Source organism: Rhinoraja longicauda, chromosome 8, assembly GCF_053455715.1.
Source record: "Rhinoraja longicauda isolate Sanriku21f chromosome 8, sRhiLon1.1, whole genome shotgun sequence".
Classification (NCBI taxonomy): domain Eukaryota; kingdom Metazoa; phylum Chordata; class Chondrichthyes; order Rajiformes; family Arhynchobatidae; genus Rhinoraja; species Rhinoraja longicauda.
In genome coordinates, this window is record NC_135960.1 from 7,888,966 (window position 1) to 7,910,678 (window position 21,713).

Here is a 21,713-nt window from a genome sequence, read left to right on the forward strand (position 1 = left end):
GAAGGCAGGAACGGGATACTGATTGAGAATGATCAGCCATGATCACATTGAATGGCGGTGCTGGCTCGAAGGGCCGAATGGCCTCCTCCTGCACCTATTATCTTTTGCCTATTGTCACGTGGGGCACGGGCGGTGACGTCATCTTGTCCCCATATTTAGGAGTTAAAAAGTTGGCAATCGGTCAATCTTTGCTTTAAAAATACCCATTGACTTTGCCTCCACCATCGCCTGTGACAATGAATTTCACAGATCCACCACCCTCTGACTAGAGAAATTCCTCCTCATCTCCGTTCTGAAGGCAGGTCCTTTTATTCCGAGGCTGTGCCCTCTGGTCCTGGACTCTCCCACTAGTGAAAACATCCTCTCCACGTCTAAGTAACAAAAGTAACATCTTATGCAAAGAATAAGCACCAAAGTTATTTCCTCTGCTCAGGCTGGACTCTCAACAGCAATTGCACCAGTGTGACATTTATCTTACAATATGGTAAATCGTTTATCAATATGTAAAAGCTCATTATTGATTAATCAGTTGCAGAAACAATATTGAAAAGCAATAAACATAACGGGCCACTGAGAATCTGTTGGAGATTAACATTTTGGATGGATTTTTGCATTGAGAGTCAATCTGTTGAAAGGTTTAATTTAGACGGTTTAATTTAATTGCCTTTTTGGATCCGAGGCTCGGTCTGCCATAGCCAGCTCGGCGATTGTGTTGAGGTTAACAACTGCCATCCCATTCGGGGCAGGTCATAAGGTCGTAAGCCATATGAGCAGAATTAGGCCATTTGGCCCATCAAGTCGATGCTGCCATTCAATCATGGCCTGATCTATCTTTCCCTCCTAACCCCATTCTCCTGCCTTCTCCCCATAACAATAGACAATAGACAATAGGTGCAGGAGGAGTCCTTTCGCGATGACTAGTTGAACTGATTTCATCTGCCTGTACATGATCCATATCCCTCTATTCCCTGCACTTACATGTGCCTGGAGAGAAGCCTCTTAAATGTTTTCTCCGGGTGTTCCAGTTTCCCCCCCTCATCCCAATGAATTACTGAGAGTGAGAGGGGGAGAGAGAGGGGAGAGAGGGGGGGGGGGGAGAGGGAGAGAAGGGGAGAGAGAGGGGAGAGAGAGGGGAGAGAGGGGGGGAGAGAGGAGAGAGGGGGGGAGAGGGGTAGAGGGGGAAAGAGAGGGGGGAGAGAGAGCGGAGAGAGAGGGGAGAGAGAGGGGGTAGAAAAGAAAGAGAGGGGAGGAGGGGGAGGGAGAGAGGGAGAGGGGGAGAGGGGGAAAAAGGGGAAGAGGTGAGAGAGAGAGAGAGGGAGAGGGAAAGAGATAAAGAGAGAGGGGGAGAGAGAGAGAGAGGAGGAGAGGGAGAGGAGAGGAGAGGGAGGAAAAGGGGGAGAGGGAGAGAGAGAGAGAGAGAGAGAGAGAGAGAGAGAGAGAGAGAGAGAGAGAGGAGAGAGAGAGAGAGAGAGAGAGAGAGAGAGAGAGGGAGAGGGAGAGGGGGAAAGAGATGGAGAGAGAGGGGGTAGAAGAGGAGGAAGAGAGGGGTAGAGGGGGAGGGAGAGAGAGGGGGAGAGGGAGAGAGAGAGAGGGGGAGAGGGGGAGAAAAAGGGGGGGAGAGAGAGAGAGGGAGAGAGGGAGAGAGAGAAAGAGAGAGAGGGGGGAGAGAGAGAGAAAGGGAGAGAGGGGAGAGAGAGAGGGGGAGAGAGAGAGAGGGGGTGGAGAGAGAGGGGAGGGAGAGAGAGAGGGAGAGAGAGAGAGAAAAAAAACCATTTGGACAGGTACATGGTCAGGACAGGTTTAAGAGGGATATGGGCCAAACGCGGGCAGGCAGAACTAGTGTAGATGGGACAAGTTAGTTGGCTTGAGCACGTTGGGCCAAAGGACACTGTATGACTATGGTAGAGATGCATGAGGGGAAGGGTAGTGGGAGTATTGGGATGGTTCTGTGTGAGCTGCCCACCATGGACAAGATAATAATAATAATAATAATAATGCATTTTATTTATATAGCGCTTTTCATATACTCAAAGACGCTTTACAGAGATTTTGAGAACATAGGGAAATGAATAAATAGATAAATAAGTAAATAAATAAATGAACAGAGAAAGGAGACAGAAGGTGAGGTGACCTTCAGTGGTTGAAGGCAGTACTGAACAGGTGAGACTTCAGTGATGTTTTGAATGTGGTGAGTGTGGAGGAGTCTCTAACGGTTTGGGGTAGTGAGTTCCATAGGGTGGGAGCAGCGATGGAGAAAGCCCTGTCCCCCCAGGATCTGAGTTTGGTCCGGATGTGGGGGGATAGGAGATTGGCAGCGGCAGAGCGGAGGGTGCAGGTGGGAGTGTGCCTGTGGAGAAGGTCGGTCAGGTAGGATGGGGCCAGGTTATGGAGGGCTTTGTATGTTATGAGGAGGATTCTCTGGGGGATGGTGAGCCAGTGGAGTTTATAAAGGACGGGGGTGATATGGTCACGGATCGAGGTGTGTGTGAGTAGCGGGCAGCGGAGTTTTGAATGTATTGAAGTTTATTGATGATTTTTGAGGGTGCGCCATAGAGGAGGCTGTTGCAGTAGTCCAGACGGGAGGTGATGAAGGCGTGGATGAGGGTTTCTGCAGCTGTGGAGGAGAGGGATGGACGGAGACGGGCAATGTTTTTGAGGTGGAAGAAGGCTGTCTTTGTGATGTGTTTGATGTGTTTGTCGAAGGAAAGGGTTTGATCAAGGATGATTCCAAGATTCCGGATGTGAGGTGAGGTGGATACTGGGAGACCATCAATGTTGAGGATGTAGTTTTGGGTGGATTTGGTGAGCGTTTTTGGACCAATGATGATGATTTCAGATTTGTTGCAATTGAGTTTGAGGAAGTTTGATTGAAGCCAAGATTTTATTTCAGTGATGCAGTTTGTCAGTGTAGAGTGTGTGGTGGGGGAAATTGACTTGGTGGAGATGAGGAGCTGGATATCATCGGCGAAGCAGTGGAAGTTGAGACCATGACGGCGGATTAATTGACCAAGGGGGAACAGGTAGAGGATGAAGAGGAGGGGGCCAAGGACTGAGCCTTGGGGGACACCTTGGGGGAGAGGAGCGGTGGGGGATTTACAGTTGTTAATGGAGATGAACTGGTGTCTGTCAGAGAGGTAAGATTTGAACCAGGATAGGGCTGTGCCGGTGATGTTAAGGGAGGTTTCAAGTCGGGTGAGGAGATTATAGACAATAGACAATAGACAATAGGTGCAGGAGTAGGCCATTCAGCCCTTCGAGCCAGCACCGCCATTCAATGCGATCATGGCTGATCACTATCAATCAGTACCCCGTTCCTGCCTTCTCCCCATACCCCCTCACTCCGCTATCCTTAAGAGCTCTATCCAGCTCTCTCTTGAAAGCATCCAACGAACTGGCCTCCACTGCCTTCTGAGGCAGAGAATTCCACACCTTCACCACCCTCTGACTGAAAAAGTTCTTCCTCATCTCCGTTCTAAATGGCCTACCCCTTATTCTCAAACTGTGGCCCCTTGTTCTGGACTCCCCCAACATTGGGAACATGTTATCTGCCTCTAATGTGTCCAATCCCCTAATTATCTTATATGTTTCAATAAGATCCCCCCTCATCCTTCTAAATTCCAGTGTATACAAGCCCAATCGCTCCAGCCTTTCAACATACGACAGTCCCTCCATTCCGGGAATTAATCTAGTGAACCTACGCTGCACGCCCTCCATAGCAAGAATATCCTTCCTCAAATTTGGAGACCAAAACTGCACACAGTACTCCAGGTGCGGTCTCACCAGGGCCCGGTACAACTGTAGAAGGACCTCTTTGCTCCTATACTCAACTCCTCTTGTTACGAAGGCCAACATTCCATTGGCTTTCTTCACTGCCTGCTGAACCTGCATGCTTCCTTTCATTGACTGATGCACTAGGACACCCAGATCTCGTTGAACTCCCCCTCCTCCTAACTTGACACCATTCAGATAATAATCTGCCTTTCTATTCTTACTTCCAAAGTGAATAACCTCACACTTATCTACATTAAACTGCATCTGCCATGTATCCGCCCACTCACACAACCTGTCCAGGTCACCCTGCAGCCTTATTGCATCTTCCTCACAATTCACACTACCCCCCAACTTAGTATCATCTGCAAATTTGCTAATGGTACTTTTAATCCCTTCGTCTAAGTCATTAATGTATATCGTAAATAGCTGGGGTCCCAGCACCGAACCTTGCGGTACCCCACTGGTCACTGCCTGCCATTCCGAAAGGGACCCATTTATCCCCACTCTTTGCTTTCTGTCTGTTAACCAATTTTCTATCCATGTCAGTACCCTACCCCCAATACCATGTGCCCTAATTTTGCCCACTAATCTCCTATGTGGGACCTTGTCGAAGGCTTTCTGAAAGTCAAGGTACACCACATCCACTGACTCTCCCTTGTCAATTTTCCTAGTTACATCCTCAAAAAATTCCAGTAGATTTGTCAAGCATGATTTCCCCTTCGTAAATCCATGCTGACTCGGAACGATCCCGTTACTGCTATCCAAATGCTCAGCAATTTCGTCTTTTATAATTGACTCCAGCATTTTCCCCACCACTGATGTCAGACTAACTGGTCTATAATTACACGTTTTCTCTCTCCCTCCTTTCTTAAAAAGTGGGATAACATTTGCTATTCTCCAATCCACAGGAACTGATCCTGAATCTATAGAACATTGAAAAATGATCTCCAATGCTTCCACTATTTCTAGAGCCACCTCCTTAAGTACTCTGGGATGCAGACCATCAGGCCCTGGGGATTTATCAGCCTTCAGTCCCATCAGTCTACCCAAAACCATTTCCTGCCTAATGTGGAGTGATTTATGGTGTCAAAGGCGGCGCTGAGGTCAAGTAGGATGAGGATGTTGAGGTTGCCAGCGTCGGAGGAGAGGAGAATGTCGTTTGTGATTTTGAGGAGCGCAGTTTCAGTACAGTGGTTTGAGCGGAATCCGGATTGGAAAGTTTCATACAGGTTATTGGTAGAGAGGTGGTATTTGAGTTGGACTGAATATGATAGACTGAATGGTCCCACAATCATTAAAAATATGAAATAAATCTACTAGATCCACATAGCAAAAAAAAGACTTTCAGATAGGGAAGTGCAATATTATCACGTTAAATGTTTGTTGCTTGTAATGTGTACTAAGGTGTTTGAATAGTACCATTCTTTAGTCTTTAGCCTTTAGAGATAACGTGTTGAAACATGCCCTTCGGCCCACCGAGCCCACACTGACCAGCGATGCCCCCCACCATTTCAATTTTTTTTTTAGTTTAGAGATACAGCGTGGAAACAGGCCCTTCGGCCCACCGGGTCCACGCCGACCTGCGATCCCTGCACATTAACACTATCCTACACCCACTAGGGACAATTTTTACATTTGCCAAGCCGATTAACCTACAAACCTGTAGGTCTTTGGAGTGTGGGAGGAAAGTGGAGCACCCGGAGAAAACCCACGCAGGCCACGGGGAGAACGTACAAACTCCGTACTGACAGCACACGTAGTCGGGATTGAACTCGGGTCTCCGGCGTTGCATTTGCTTTAAGGCAGCAACTCTACTGCTGCGCCACCGTGACCGCCCCGTGAAGTAGCACTATCCTACACAATAGGGACCATTTACAATTTTACCAAAGTTACCAACGCCAATTAACCTACAAGCCCGTACGTCTTTGGAGTGTGGGAGGAAACCGGAGCACCTGGAGACAAACTCACGCAGGTCGCAGGGAGAACGTACAAACTCACACTAACGCATCCCACACACTAACACTATCCTACACACACACACACACTCGGGACAATTTACAATTTTTATCAAAACCAATTAACCTACCAGCCTGTACGTCTTTGGAGTGTGGGAGGAAACCGGAGCACTAGGACAAAACCCACGCAGGTCACGGGGAGAACGTACAAACTCCATACGGACCGCACGCACATTCAGGATGGAACCCGGGTCTCAGATTTTGGTCTCCAAATTTGAGGAAGGATATTCTTGCTATTGAGGGTTTACTAGGTTAATTCCCGGAATGGTGGGACAGTCGTATGTTGAAAGACTGGAGCGACTAGGCTTGTATACACTGGAATTTAGAAGGATGAGAGGGGATCTTATCGAAACATGTAAGATTATTAAGGGGTTGGAAACTTTAGAGGCAGGAAACATGTTCCCAATGTTGGGGGAGTCCAGAACTAGGGGCCACAGTTTAAGAATAAGGGGTAGGCCATTTAAAACAGAGATGAGGAAAAACTTTTTCAGTCCGAGAGTTGTAAATCTGTGGAATTCACTGCCTCCGAAGGCAGTGGAGGCCGATTCTCTGAATGCATTCAAAAGAGAGCTAGATAGAGCTCCTAAGGATAGCGGAGTCAGGGAGTATGGGGAGAAGGCAGGAACGGGGTACTGATTGAGAATGATCAGCCATGATCACATTGAATGGTGGTGCTGGCTCGAAGGGCCAAATGGCCTCCTCCTGCACCTATTGTCTATTGTCTATTGTCTGGCGCTGTGAGGCAGCAACTCTACCGCTGCGCCACCGTGGCCGCCCCTTCACTCTGTTCCGTTTGCTGAGATTTCTGAGAGACAGTCTGTTGGGTTTGATCAATGCTCTGGTCTTTGAGTTCAGAAACTATTTCTCCATCGAATCCACTCCATCTGTTCGACGGGCATTTCGGATCCCACAGCAAGCTGTTCTTTAGGCCGTGTGGCCAACAGAGTGACTGAACTTGGGCAAGGGGAAACATTTCCACCCATGACATCAATTGCAGTTGGAAGCTACTCTTTATAAGTGAAAAATCTTCAGGAGATCCTGAATGGTGGTAAATTTAGATTTAGATTTAGATTTAGAGATACAGCGCAGAAACAGGCCCTTCGGCCCACCGAGTCCGCGCCGCCCAGCGATCCCCGCACACTAACACTATCCTACACCCACTAGGGACAATCTTTTTTTTTTTTTTTACATTTGCCCAGCCAATTAACCTACAAACCTGTACGTCTTTGGAGTGTGGGAGGAAACCGAAGATCTCGGAGAAAACCCACGCAGGTCACGGGGAGAACGTACAAACTCCGTACAGTACAGCACAGCGACCGTAGTCAGGTTCGAACCTGAGTCTCCGGCGCCGCATTCGCTGTAAGGCAGCAACTCTACCGCTGCGCCACCGTGCCTCCCTGAAGTTGAAATAGAAATATAAGACTTTCTTGGGTGAACCACTTCATTCAACACTGAAGGTATGAAAATCTGGGACTGGTTTTGCTTGTACCGATAACAATAGACAATAGACAATAGACAATAGGTGTAGGAGGAGGCCATTCGGCCCTTTGCGCAAGCACCGCCATTCACTGTGATCAAGGCTAATCAACCACAATCAATACCCCGTTCCTGCCTTCTCCCCATATCCCTTGACTCCGCTATCGTCTGGTGAGTGGTTCACATTTTGATAGCATGGGTCACAATAGATTGAAACAACCAGTTCTGGGATATAATATAAGAGAGGAACATATTTTAGCCTTTTAAATAAAAGCATTGGATACGAGATAAAATTTGCAAATATATAAGTTCATAAATTAATAAATTGTAGGATCAGAATATGGCCATTTGGCCCATCAAGTCTACTCTGCCATTCAATCAGGGCTGGTCTATCTTTCCCTCTCAACCGAAATTTCCTGCCTTCTCCCCATAACCCCTGACACCCGTACTAATCAAGAATCTATCTATCTCTGCCTAAAAATATCCAAATGAGAGCCTCCATAGCCCTCTGTGGCAATGAATTCCACAAACTCAACACTCCTGACTAAAGAAATTCCTTACTCATCTCCTTCCTAAAGAAACACCCTTTAAGTATGAGACTATGACCTCTGATCCTAGCCTCCTCTAGTTACGGAAACATTCTCTCCACAAGTTTCAATGAGGTCTCACCTCATGGCCGATCCATTATGGCTGATCTATCTTTCCCTCTCAACCCCATTCTCTTGCCTTCTCCCCATAACCCCTGACACAGTACGATAGAACTTTATTATCCCAGGAGGGAAATTGATCTGTACTAATCAAATGTTATTTTAAAATGCTGGAGTAACTCAGCAGGTCAGGCAGCATCTCAGGAGAAAAGGAATGGGTGACGTTTCGGGTCGAGTCCCTTCTTCAGACTGAAGAAGGGTCTCGACCCGAAACGTCGCCCATTCCTTCTCTCCTGAGATGCTGCCTGACCTGCTGAGTTACTCCAGCATTTTGTGAATAAATACCTTCGATTTGTACCAGCATCTACAGTTATTTTCTTACACTAAATGCTTTTTTAAGTTCTTATACAATTTAAGCATCATTTTTAGGGATCAGGAATTTAATTTTGCTTTGCTCTAAATGTTCTTGCTATTTGAACTGATTCATTAACTTAAGGGTCAGGAGTTCTGATGAAGCAACTTTCACCTAAAAAATGAACTGTGAAGCTGCAAGAAACTGCAAATGTTCTTGATCATAATACAACGTGCTGGAGGAACTCTGCAGAAGGGTCCCGACCCAAAATGTCACCCGTCCGACCCTCCACAGACCCGTTAAGTTTAGTCTAGCTTAGTTTAGAGATACAGCACGGAAACAGGCCCTTCGGCCCACTGAGTCTGTACGCTAACACCATCCTGCACACACTAGTGACAATTTACATTTATACCAAGTCAAACAACCTACAAACTTGTATGGCTTTGGAGTGTGGGAGGAAACCGGAGCACCCGGAGAAAACCCACGCGATCACGGGGAGAACGTACAAACTCCGTACAAGCAGCACCCATAGTCAGGATCAAACCCAAGTCTCCGGCACTGAAAACACTGTAAGGCAGCAACTCTACCGCTGCGCCACCGTGCCGCCCATCATTTTGCCTTTTAAAGCATTAATTATGTTTCTCTTTCCACAGATGCGGTCTGACCTTATAGTACTTTAATACTTTACTTTAGTTTGGAGATACAGACCCAGCAATCATCCCGTACACTGGTTCTAACCAACACACACTAGGGACAATTTCCAATTTTACTGAAGCCAATTAACCTACAAACGTGTACATCTTTGGCATGTGGGAGGAAACCGAAGGACCCGGAGAAAACCCACGCGGTCACAGAGAGAACGTATAAACTCTGTACAGACAGCACCCGTAGTCAGGATCGAACCCGGGTCTCTGGCGTTGCTAGGCAGCAACTCTACCGCTGCGCCACCGTGCCACCCATTATTGGGGATTATATCTTTAGCCATGTCCTGACCCTCACAATTTAAGAACAGATTCAACTATGATTATTCTGAAATGAGACACTGTGTGGAAATTATGGTTGTCAAGCTGCACGAATCGTCATTTTGTTGCTTACCCACAATCTTGCCCAGGACAAGAGACTTCAGCCCATTGAATGCTGTATCTGAAGACAGTTTGTAGCTCATGGAATGTAACTGGTCAATCTAGAAAACATTAAACAGAGGCAAAAACATAATTAGTACAAGAGCAAAAAGTGCAGGTGCTGGAACTCTGGAAGACAACACAGAATGTTGGGCATGCTCATTGGGCGTTCAAGGGGTAAGCCATTTAGAACGGAGATGAGGAAAAACTTTTTCAGTCAGAGAGTTGTGAATGTGTGGAATTCTCTGCCTCAGAAGGCAGTGGAGGCCAATTCTCTGAATGCATTCAAGAGAGAGCTAGATAGAGCTCTTAAGGATAGCGGAGTCAGGGGGTATGGGGAGAAGGCAGGAACGGGGTATTAATTGAGAATGATCAGCCCACATCACATTGAATGGTGGTGCTGGCTCGAAGGGCCGAATGGCCTCCTCCTGCACCTATTGTTTATTGTCTATTGTCTATTGAGATGGAGACAGTTAATGTTTTAAGTCAATGATCATTCATCAGAGCTGAACCAAGGTCTCCCTTTCCTTAGAAGACTTAGGAAGTTCGGCACGTCTCCTACAACTCTCGCCAAGTTCTACAGATGCACCATAGAAAGCATTTTGTCAGGATGCATCACACCTTGGTTTGGGAAACCAGCTCCATCCAAGACCGCAAGAAATTGCAGCGAATTGTAGACGTAGCCCAGACCATCACACACACCGACCTCCCTTCCATTGACTCCATCTACACCTCACGATGCCTCGGGAAGGCCAGTGGAAACAGGCCCTTTCGTCCAACTTGCCCGCCCATATGTTGTAGCTACACCACTCCCACCTGCCTGCGTTTGGCCCACATCCCTCTAAACCTGACCTCTCCATGTACTTGTCTAAATGCTTCTTAAACTTTGCCACAGTAACTGCCTAAGCCACCTCCTCTGGCAGCTCGTTCCATACAAAAGTTACCCCTCAGGTTTCTATTAAATCTTTCCCCCCCCCTCACCTTAAACCTATGTCCTCTATGACAATTTCAATTACACCAAGCCAATTAACCTGCAAACCTGTACAACTTTGGAGTGTGGGAGGAAACCGGAGCACCCGGGGAAAACCCACGTGGTCCCGGGGAGAACATACAAACACCGTACAGACAGCACCCGTGGTCAGGATCGAACCTAGGTCTCTCAAACAAAATGATGGAAAAATATGTTTTGTTTTTTTTAAAAAGGCAGTGATAAATGTTCCTATCTTTGCGAAATACAGTGATATATTTTTACAGGCAAATAGTGAAAGGGAAGACATATGAAAACCTTTAGCAATTATTGAATACATCCTTTAAGTTGTGGTTAATTAATCTTTTCTTGATCAACTTTTCTCATTAAATGAACATCGAGGGAAATGCTGAGATTAATTCAAAATCATTAAAAATCGATTTTCCTTTGCGCGAAAGATTATTCAGGGTTGTTGCGTTAATAATTCATAAAAGGGGCTTTTCATGCTTAGTGCAGGAAGTGATACAGATGCTTCAGATTATTGTGAATCTAGAGTGTGAATAATCAAATTGTTCTGTATCCTTTGTGTGAATTAGAAAAGACAGCCAGGCCGATGAATTATTGAAGACAGACGCAAAAAGCTGGAGTAACTCAGCGGGTCAGGCAGCATCCCTGGAGAAAAGGAACAGGTGACGTTTCGGGTCGAGACCCTCCTTCAGTTCATAGTTGTACATAAACACTATTCATCATAGGTGACGTTTCAGGTCGAGACCCTCCTTCAGTCCATAGTTGTACATTAAACACTATTGATCATACGCAGTAGACGGTGATATACAGAGAGAGAAATCACTCACAGGTCAGGCAGCATCACAGGAGAGAGGGAATGGGTGACGTTTCGGGTCGAGACCCTTCTTCAGACTGAAGAAAGGTCTCGACCCAAAACGTCACCCATTCCTTCTCTCCGAGAGGCTGCCTGACCTGCTGAGTTACTCCAGCATTTTGTGATACCTTCGTCATACAGAGAGATATAAGAGAAGAAAGAAGGGAAGAAGTTTGAACTTTTTTTCGCCTTCCATCGCAGTGAGGAATGAGGAGGAATCGCTGTGGTGGATGCTCATGTTAAAATGTGTTTTATGAGTTTTGTTGCTTTTTATTGGTATGGCAAATCAACTTCCTCATATATTGCAAAACACACTTGGCTAATAAAGTATGATTATGAGTATAATTATGATGATTATTAAGACTGATATAGAACAAATGAATGTAAGCAGGGCCGGGAAATAAGATGGAAAGTGAAGCAGAATGTCCTCAATTGTTGAACCGCGTTTCAAATGTCATGCCCACGGGGCAGCTGTGGAAATTTGAGCCCCGGCCACCAGCTCGACAAAGTGAGGATGAATTTGGACAGCTCCTGCACTAATCTCATGTCATGTCACTACGCTGGGTTCGAATGAGCCTGCTCATGATAGCAGCCCTCCGAGACCTGGAACAACGCTCTGGTTACAAAGATGGCCCATTGCCCGATGGTCGGCAGGCAGCCAGGTGCTGACAGGAGATAAGAGCAACTCAATAACTTAGCAACTGCAGATGCTGGCTTAAACCGAAGATGTATTCAAGAGAGAGTCACATATGCAGTAGCTCTTAGGGCTAACTGAATCAAGGGATGTGGGGAGAAAGCCGGAACGGGAGTACTGACTTTGGATGATCAGCCATGATCATATTGAACGGCGGTGCTGGCTCGAAGGGCCGAATGGCCTCCTCCTGCACGTCGTTTCTATGTCTATAGACGCAAAAAAACTGGAGTAACTCATCGGGTCAGACAGCATCTCTGGAGAAACGTAACAGGTGAAGTTGAAGGAGGGTCTCGACCCGAAATGTCACCCATTCCTTTTCTCCAGAAGTGCTGTCTTTCCCGCTGAGATACCCCAGCATTTTGTGTCTGTCTTCTGTTGCTTCTGTTGTCTTACTGTACCATCCGGAAAGTAGTAATGTATACACAGCGTGTACGGTGATTTTCAATTGAATTGGCCTTTGATCGAGTTGATCGTCGGCAATCAATTCATCATGTCCTGTCAGGTCGTTTTAGAAGGATGAGGGGGACCTCATTGAAAGTTACCGAATAGTGAAAGGCCTGGATAGAGTGGATGTGGAGAGGATGTTTCCATCAGTGGGAGAGTCTAGGACCAGAGGTCGTAGCCTCAGAATAAAAGGATCTACCTTTGGAAAGGATATGAGGTGGAATTTCTTCAGTCAAAGGGTGGCGAATCTGCGGAATTCATTGCCACAGAAGACTGTGGAGGCCAAGTCAATGGATATTTTAAAGTCAGAGATAGATAGATTCTTGATTAGTACGGGGGCACTACTTTATAGGAAAGAACTGCAGATGCTGGTTTAAATCGAAGATAGACACAAAATGCTGGAGTAACTCAGCGGGACAGGCAGCATCTCTGGAGAGAAAGAATTCCTTCTCCCCAGAGATGCTGCCTGTCCCGTTGAGTTATTCCAGCATTTTGTGTCTATTTTGGATTAGTGTAGATGGGATATACTGTAGCAGTTACAGGAATTACCGTAGCACTTGTGTAAAGTGGTTCTTCATCTCAGTTATTCAGTGAACATACATTACAGTGTAAATAGGTAAATAGGCAGCATGGACTCAGTGGGCCGAAGAGCCTGTTTCTGTGCTTTGTTCCACAAAGAACCTCAAATGCTGGATACCTGGGTTCGATCCTGATCTCGGCTGCTCTCTGTGTGGAGTTTGCACTTCTCCTTGTGAACGAGTGGGTTTCCTCCGGGTGCTCCGGTTTCCTCCCACATCCCATAGACGTGCAGTTAGTAGATTAAACGGCTTCATGAGCTCATAAGATCATAAGTGACAGGAGTAGAATTAGGCCATTCGGCCCATCAAGTCTACTCTGCCATTCAATCATGGCCGATCTATCTCTCCGTCCTAACCCCATTCTCCTGCCATCTCCCCATAACCTCTGAACCCGTACCAATCAAGAATCTGTCTATCTCTGCCTTAACTATATCCACTGACTAGGCCTCCACAGCCTTCTGTGGCAAAGAATTCCACAGATTCACCGCCATCTGATGAAAGAAATTTCTCCTCCTCTTCCTCAAAGAACGTCCTTTAATTCAGAGGCTACGACCTCTAGTCCTCGACTCTCCCACGAGTGGAAGCATCCTCTCCACATCCACTCTATCGCAGCCTTTCACTATTCTGTATGTTTCAATGAGGTCCCCCCTCAGAAAGTCCAATGAGTGCAGGCCCAGTGCCGAGAAACGTTTATCAAAGGTTAACCTACTCATTCCGGGGATATGGGTCAAATGCGAGCAAGTGGGACCTGCGTAGATGGGGCACCTTTGTTGGCGTGGGCAAGTTGGGCTGAAGGGCCTGTTTCAATGCATCATGACAACGGAAGAGTGGTCATGTTTGGCAAATCACGAGTGAAAACCTTCTACTCATTTGTAAAGTCTCCATAATGTTTGCCTGTAGATGCTCTCATTGCGTCGAAACATAGAAAATAGGCGCAGGAGTAGGCCATTCAGCCCTTCGAGCCAGCACCGCCATTCAATATGATCATGGCTGATCATCCAAAATCAGTAACCCTTTCCTGCTTTCTCCCCATATCCCTTGATTCCGTTAGCCCAAAGAGGTATATCTAACTCTCTGTTGAAAACATCCGGTGGATTGGCCTCCACTGCCTTGTGTGGCAGAGAATTCCACAGATTCACCACTCTCTGTTTGAAAACGTTTTTCCTCATCTCAGTCCTAAATGGCCTATCCCTTATTCTTAAACTGTGACCCATGGTTCAGGACTCCCCCGACATCGGGACCATTTTTCCTGCATCTAGCCTGTGCAATCCCTTAAGAATTGTATATGTTTCTTTAAGATCTGCTCTCATCCTTGGACAAGACAGCTCACCCCCCTCCACGACACACTGTTCAACCTGAGGAGCACCTTCAGCAACAGACTGGTTCCACCGAGATGCAGCACAGAACGCCACAGGAGATCCTTCTTCCCTGTGGCTATCAAACAGTACAACTCCTCCCCCTTCTGTCATGGGTGAGACTGACTCCCCTCCCCTTCCCCCCCACCCCCAATTCCCCCCACCCCCCCCCAATCGTTGCACATCCACAATCCTTTCCACTTGTCACTTTAATTTCATGTTTCATGTATCTTCTTGTATTTTATGACTGTTGGACGATCAATTTCCCTCCTGGGAGAAATAAAGTTCTATCATATCAATAGACAATAGACAATAGACAATAGGTGCAGGAGTAGGCCATTCAGCCCTTCGAGCCAGCATCGCCATTCAATGCGATCATGGCTGATCACTCTCAATCAGTACCCCATTCCTGCCTTCTCCCCATACCCCCTCACTCCGCTATCCTTAAGAGCTCTATCCAGCTCTCTCTTGAAAGCATCCAACGAACTGGCCTCCACTGCCTTCTGAGGCAGAGAATTCCACACCTTCACCACTCTCTGACTGAAAAAGTTCTTCCTCATCTCCGTTCTAAATGGCCTACCCCTTATTCTTAAACTGTGGCCCCTTGTTCTGGACTCCCCCAACATTGGGAACATGTTTCCTGCCTCTAATGTGTCCAATCCCCTAATTATCTTATATGTTTCAATAAGATCCCCCCTCATCCTTCTAAATTCCAGTGTATACAAGCCCAATCGCTCCAGCCTTTCAACATACGACAGTCCCGCCATTCCGGGAATCAACCTAGTGAACCTACGCTGCACGCCCTCCATAGCAAGAACATCCTTCCTCAAATTTGGAGACCAAAACTGCACACAGTACTCCAGGTGCGGTCTCGTATCGTATTGTATCGTATCGTATATAAGATATCGCTGAATTACTTGTAGCAGAGTCTGGCTCCAGCAGACAGGCTCTCCGTGATATCATAGAAACATAGAAACATAGGAGCAGGAGTAGGCCATTCGGCCCTTTGAGCCAGCACCTCCAATCAATATGATCATGGCTGATCATCTAAAATCAGTACCCCGTTCCTGCTTTTTCTCCCCATACCCCTTGATACCTTTAACCCTAAGAGCTGAATCTAACTCTCTCTTGAAACCATCAAGTGAATTGGCCTATAGGAAAATAACTGCAGATGCTGGTACAAATCGAAGGTATTTATTCACAAAATGCTGGAGTAACTCAGCAGGTCAGGCAGCATCGTCACCCATTCCTTCTCTCCTGAGATGCTGCCTGACCTGCTGAGTTACTCCAGAATTTTGTGAATAAATACATTCGAAGTGAATTGGCCTCAGATTTCCACGGATTCACAACTCTCTGGGTGAAAAATGTTTTTCCTCATCTCAGACCTGAACGGCCTACCCCTTATTCTTAAACTGTGACCCCTGGTTCTGGACTACCCTGACATCGGGAACATTTTTCCTTCATCTAGCCTGTGCAATCCCTTGAGAATCTTATATGTTTCTATAAGATCCCCTCTCATCCTTATCACGTTAATAAAACCTCGCAGCCTGGATGTCTGGTTCCAGCAGTGTTTCTTGAAGTAAATGCCCCGATGGTGACTCTGAGACTCCACGACTGAGCACCATTGTGAAATCAACTTCCACTAATTTATCTCGGAAGGTAGTTATCGCTTCGACCTGCAGAAGCGAGCACTTGTCCTTGTCGGCTTCGAGAGAGGCTGTCGCTGCCGTCGACGGCAAATTGCAGCCAGCTTTGTTTCTGTCAAGGCCGGAAGGAGCCCCACTTGTGCCAGGATGGAGCAGCGACGGTTAAACAGCGCGGAGCATGTGGTGAGAGCAAAGTGCATCCGTACTGAGCGATAATGTGTAATGATGGCGCAGGTGCAAATTGGACTCAGTGTAATGTTATGCAAAACACCCCACAATTAATCTTCAAACTACCAGGAGGTTCAGAACACATCGGGTTACAGATGCAGCCCTGCATGTGGTTATTGGGCAATCAATAGAGTGCATGTAAACACACTTGTGGTGACATTACGCAGGCAAGCTGCACAGCAAATGCAGCAGAATACTTTCCCTCCCTCCCCACCACTCGCCCGTCTCAATTCTCCGACCAGTCTGACTGTCCCCCTAATTATATTTTATCTCCGTTTGCTTCGTTGTCACCTTCTCCCAGCTAAACATGATCTATTCTACATTTTCCTTCATGCACCATCTCATTTGATGTCTCGTTTTCACACCTCACCCTTCCTTATCTCTCAGGTCTCTGCTATTGCTATTGAGGGCGTGCAGCGTAGGATAACTAGGTTAATTCCCGGAATGGCGGGACTGTCGTATGTTGAAAGACTGGAGCGACTAGGCTTGTATACACTGGAATTTAGAAGGATGAGAGGGGATCTTATCGAAACGTATAAGATTATTAAGGGGTTGGACACGTAGGAGGCAGGAAACATGTTCCCAATGTTGGGGGAGTCCAGAACAAGGGGCCACAGTTTAAGAATAAGAGGTAGGCCATTTAGAACGGAGATGAGGAATGGCCTACTCCTGCACCTATTGTCTATTGTCTATTGACTATTGAGAGGGAAATGAGAGGCATAGACAGTGATATAGAGAGGTAGAGAACAAATGAATGAAAGATATGCAGAAAAAGTAACGATGATAAAGGAAACAGGCCATTGTTAGCAGGTAGACACAAAATGTTTGTGCAGAGTTCATACGTTCTCCCCGTGACCTGCATGGTTTTTCTCAGGGAGCTCTGGCTTTCTCCCACACTCCAAAGGTGCAGGAGGAGGCCATTCGGCCCTTCGAGCCAGCACCGCCATTCAATGTGATCATGGCTGATCATTCTCAATCAGTAGCCCGTTCCTGCCTTCTCCCCATACCCCCTGACTCCGCTATCCTTAAGAGCTCTTATACGTTTTGATAAGATCCCCTCTCATCCTTCTAAATTCCAGTGTATACAAGCCTCTCTCTCCCCTGACTCTCAGTCTGTGGAAGGGTCTCGACCCAAAATGTTACCTATCACTATTCCCCCGTGATGGTGTCTGACCCGCTGAGTTACTCCAGCTTTTTGTGTCTATCTGCAGAGTACACCTCTGATGTTTTTTGGCATGTGTATTGATGCAATGCTAATGGCTTGCAATTGTGTTTCTAATAACCTGCCAACACTAACTGTCTAAATTCGCAAAGGAACAATAGCCACGGTGAAGTGAACAAAGCACGGCTATTAGTAACCTATTCTACGAGGAAATGAAGGTGGATGACAAATGTCATACTCACAGAGGTGAGAAGTTTAGACAAGAAAAATCCTTGTTCAAGGTTTGCGTGTAGTTCAGTTTATATTAGAGACACCAGCCGGCGCGGAAACAGGTTCTTCAGCCCCACCGACCCCGTGCCGACCCCACACGCCAGCACTAACCCACACACTAGGCACAATTTACAATCTTTACCGAAGCCATTAACCTACAAACCTGCAGGAAAGAAAACTGCAGGCGCTGGTTAAAATCGAAGGTAGACACTAAAAGCTGGAGTAACTCAGCGGGTCAGGCAGCATCTCGGGAGAGAAGGAATGGGTGACGTTTCGGGTCGAGACCCTTCTCTTCTACTACAAACCTGTACGTGTTTGGAGTGTGGGAGGAAGCCAGAGCATCCAGAGAAAACCCACGTGGTTCTCGGTGGAGAACGTACAAACCCCTCCCTCCCTCCCTCCCTCCCTCCCTCCGAGATAAATTTAAACTTAAAAATGTGAATAACTTTAAAAATATAACACCGATTTCAATGAAACTCCTTCCATTAGCACCCAAGGGACGACGGTGAGTAAGGTGGGCCTAAAATTGTTGCGCTACCATGTACCGTTTTGGCTGTAGTTCAGGCACAAACAAACAAACGAGAGTTTTATTATATAGATGCTGACAAAGTTTGTTTACTGTCAGAGGTCAAATATGACTGGTCACGTGTGTGACCTCACACGGACACACACGTGACCAGTCATATTTGACCTCTGACACCGAACAAACATTGCCAGCATAACATATAAAAATTTAACTTCGTAGAGTTCGACATATAGAAGCCATATATACAGTACAAAACAATATACCTGTAATGCTTTCAGATTTAGAAGAGACGTATTCCACAATTTTTCATCTGTTTGGTCACACGCGTCACTAAGAATGGCCCAAACACTTGTGTAGTATTGCCAGGGAGAGGTCTGCTGTATGGTTTTACCAGGTAGTGTGCAAAAACTAAACATTTCACTCTACCTAGGTACTTGTGACAATAAAGTATTATTGAACCATTGAGTTGTCCAGAGATGCTGCCTGATCCGTAGAGTTACTTCCAGCACTTTTACCCTTTCATACCAATGCCTACCAACAATACTGTGACTGATGACGGCCAATGAGCCAAAAGGCTTCTTGTCCACCCTAACTCCCTGTGACGCCATTGCCAAGGAACTACGTACCTGCACTCCTAGATCCCTCTGCTCTACATCACTCCACAGAGGCCGATCATTGACTGTGAAGGCCCTGCCCTCGTTTGACTTCCCAAATAGCTACACCACGCACTTATCTGCATTCAACACCATTAATCATTCATCAGATGGACACAAAGTGATGGGGCAACTCAGCGGGTCAGGCAGCATCTCTGAAGAAAAGGAACAGGTGACATTTCGGGTCAGAACCCTTCTTCGGTCCGAAACGTCACCTATTCCTTTTCTCCAGAGATGCTGCCTGACCCGCTGAGTTACTCCAGCATTTTGTGTCCGTCTTCAGTGCCTTCACTGCAGTTTCTTCCAACATTCATCATTCCTCTACCCACTTGCCCAAGCGATCAAGAAAAAATTCCGCATTCCCCAGAGATGCTGCCTACCCCGCTGAGTTACTCCATTCGTTGTGTCCTTTTGTCTAATTTTTCTTGCTTAGAATGTTCCAATCAAAAGTTTTGGCGAAAGATATTTGACAGGAATGAAAATTATTGTATCATAGCATCCATATTTTATTACCTTTAACTTAATTAGAAGTAATAAAACCATGACTTTACATAACAGCTTACATAAATTGCCCTTTGCAAGTGAACTCTTGATTGAATTATGTAGGAAGGAACTGCAGATGCTGGTTTAAACCAAAGATGGACCCAAAAGGCTGGAGTAACTCAGCGGGACAGGCAGCATCTCTGGAGAGAAGGAATGGGTGACATTTCGGGACGAGACCCTTCTTCAGTCTGAGTTGCTCCAGCATTTTGTTTCCTTCTATAAGTCCTTCTGCTGTTGTATAGGGCCCGGGTGAGACCACATCTGGATATTGTGTGCAGTTTTCATATTTCATATTTTCATATTTCAGATACAGCGCGGAAACAGGCCTTTCCGGCCCACCAAGTCCACGCCGCCCAGCGATCCCCGCACACTAACACTATCCTACACACACTAGGGACAATTTTTACATTTACCCAGTCAATTAACCTACATACCTGTACGTTTTTGGAGTGTGGGAGGAAACCGAAGATCTCGGAGGTCTCCTAATTTGAGGAAGGACGTCTGAGATGCTGCCTGTCCCGCTGAGTTACTCCAGCTTTTTGTGTCTATCTTGAATTGAATTGAGCTTGAGGAACGATAAACCTCTAAAGAACACAATTATTTGTTAAAGCTATGTTGATCCGAACATTGGCCAGTCCCTAGATAACAATGGATCATTTTATTCTACGTCTTGTGTTACCTCAACGTGGACACTTGGTCCTTCTTGGTCGATTTTCACACTGTGGAGTAGTCCATCTGCAAGGTTTCCACTGTTGAGACTCAGGATGTCAGGATGTTTGTTACTGTCCAGCCTGTATCTGACCTGCAAGCTCCCTGAAACAAAATAAAGAAGTTCTTACATTTTTGTTGCACGGATCTGACTTTTATTGTAGTGGCACACAATTATCTCACAAGTATCGGTGTCTTATTTCACCTGGGGAATTCCAGGCAGGACCGCGCACCATACTTTGGGAATGCTATGCGGAAGGAAAGATAGTGAAGGTTTGCAAAGAAATTCTTTGCAAGAATTGAATAACAAGGGTCAATAGACAATAGACAATAGGTGAAGGAGCATTCGGCCCTTTGAGCCAGCACCGCCATTCAATGTGATCATGGCTGATCATACTCAATCAGTACCCCGTTCCTGCCTTCTCCCCATACCCCCTGACTCCGCTATCCTTAAGAGCTCTATCTAGCTCTCTCTTGAATGCATTCAGAGAATTGGCCTCCACTGCCTTCTGAGGCAGAGAATTCCACTGATACACAACTCTCTGACTGAAAAAGTTTTTCCTCATCTCCGTTCTAAATGGCCTACCCCTTATTCTTAAACTGGGGCTCCTTGTTCTGGACTCCCCCAACATTGGGAACATGTTTCCTGCCTCTAACGTGTCCAACCCCTTAATAATCTTATACGTTTCGATAAGATCCCCTCTCATCCTTCTAAATTCCAGTGTATACAAGCCTAGTCGCTCCAGTCTTTCAACATATGACAGTTCCGCCATTCCGGAATTAACCTAGTAAACCTACGCTGCAAACCTACACGTCAAATCATGCAAGAATTGGATACCGAGGGTCAAATCATGCGAACATATTATGCAAGCTAGTTTAATTGAGTTTGGAGGTACAAGGCGGAAACAGGCCCTTCGGCCCACCGACCGCATCGACCAGCGATTCCCATTCATCAACACTATTCTACACATTGGGAACAATTTACAATCTTGACCGACAAACCTGTACGTCTTACAATGCCTGTGCACTGGGCAGAATGGCGCAGCATGGTGGCACAGTGGTAGAATTGCTGCCTTACAGTGCCAGGGACCCAGGTTCAATCCCAACTCTGGGTGCTGTCTGTACGGAGTTTGTATATTCTCCGGGTGCTCCGGTTTCCTCCCACACTCCAAAGACGTGCAGGTTTGAAGGTTAATCAGCTTCGGTAAAATTATAACTTGTCTCTTGTGTGGGATAGTACTAGTGCACGCCTTGATCGCTGGTCGGAGCGGACTCAGTGGGCCGAAGGGCCTGTTTCCACACTGTATCTCTAAAGCCTAAGGTCTAACGTCTTATGCATGGACCAAACATATGCACGAGTATTTGGGAGACCGATGGGATGTCTTTGCCCTGCTGCTGTGACCTAGACGGTGCATAAAATCGATAAAGGATCGGGTTGGAGAGGCTGGCGGATGTTAATGCAAGTCGTGAACCAAGTGAAAAGGGAAGAAAGGCAAGATTAAGGGTGTAAATGGCCATCGAGCCACTCTCACATTTAAAGATGGGTTCATAAAATAGAAACTAACCTACATCATCCGTGAAAAGGTAAAGGCACATTGAATCTAAAGGGTTATAGGGATTTACAAATCTACCTGAAACAGAACGAGAATATAGATTAGTACAGATAGTCACAAAATG

At 46.3% G+C, this 21,713-nt stretch overlaps 1 protein-coding gene across 1 annotated transcript in view; it reads right to left on the bottom strand.

Annotated features, from left to right (window-relative positions):
* The window catches only part of LOC144595736 (contactin-associated protein-like 5), a 970,382-nt gene that overhangs the window by 51,448 nt on the left and 897,221 nt on the right, over window positions 1-21,713 (bottom strand). Inside the window, 2 exon segments of the mRNA XM_078403311.1 lie at window positions 9,357-9,444; window positions 20,008-20,141. Coding sequence (XP_078259437.1) covers window positions 9,357-9,444; window positions 20,008-20,141 — 222 coding nt within the window.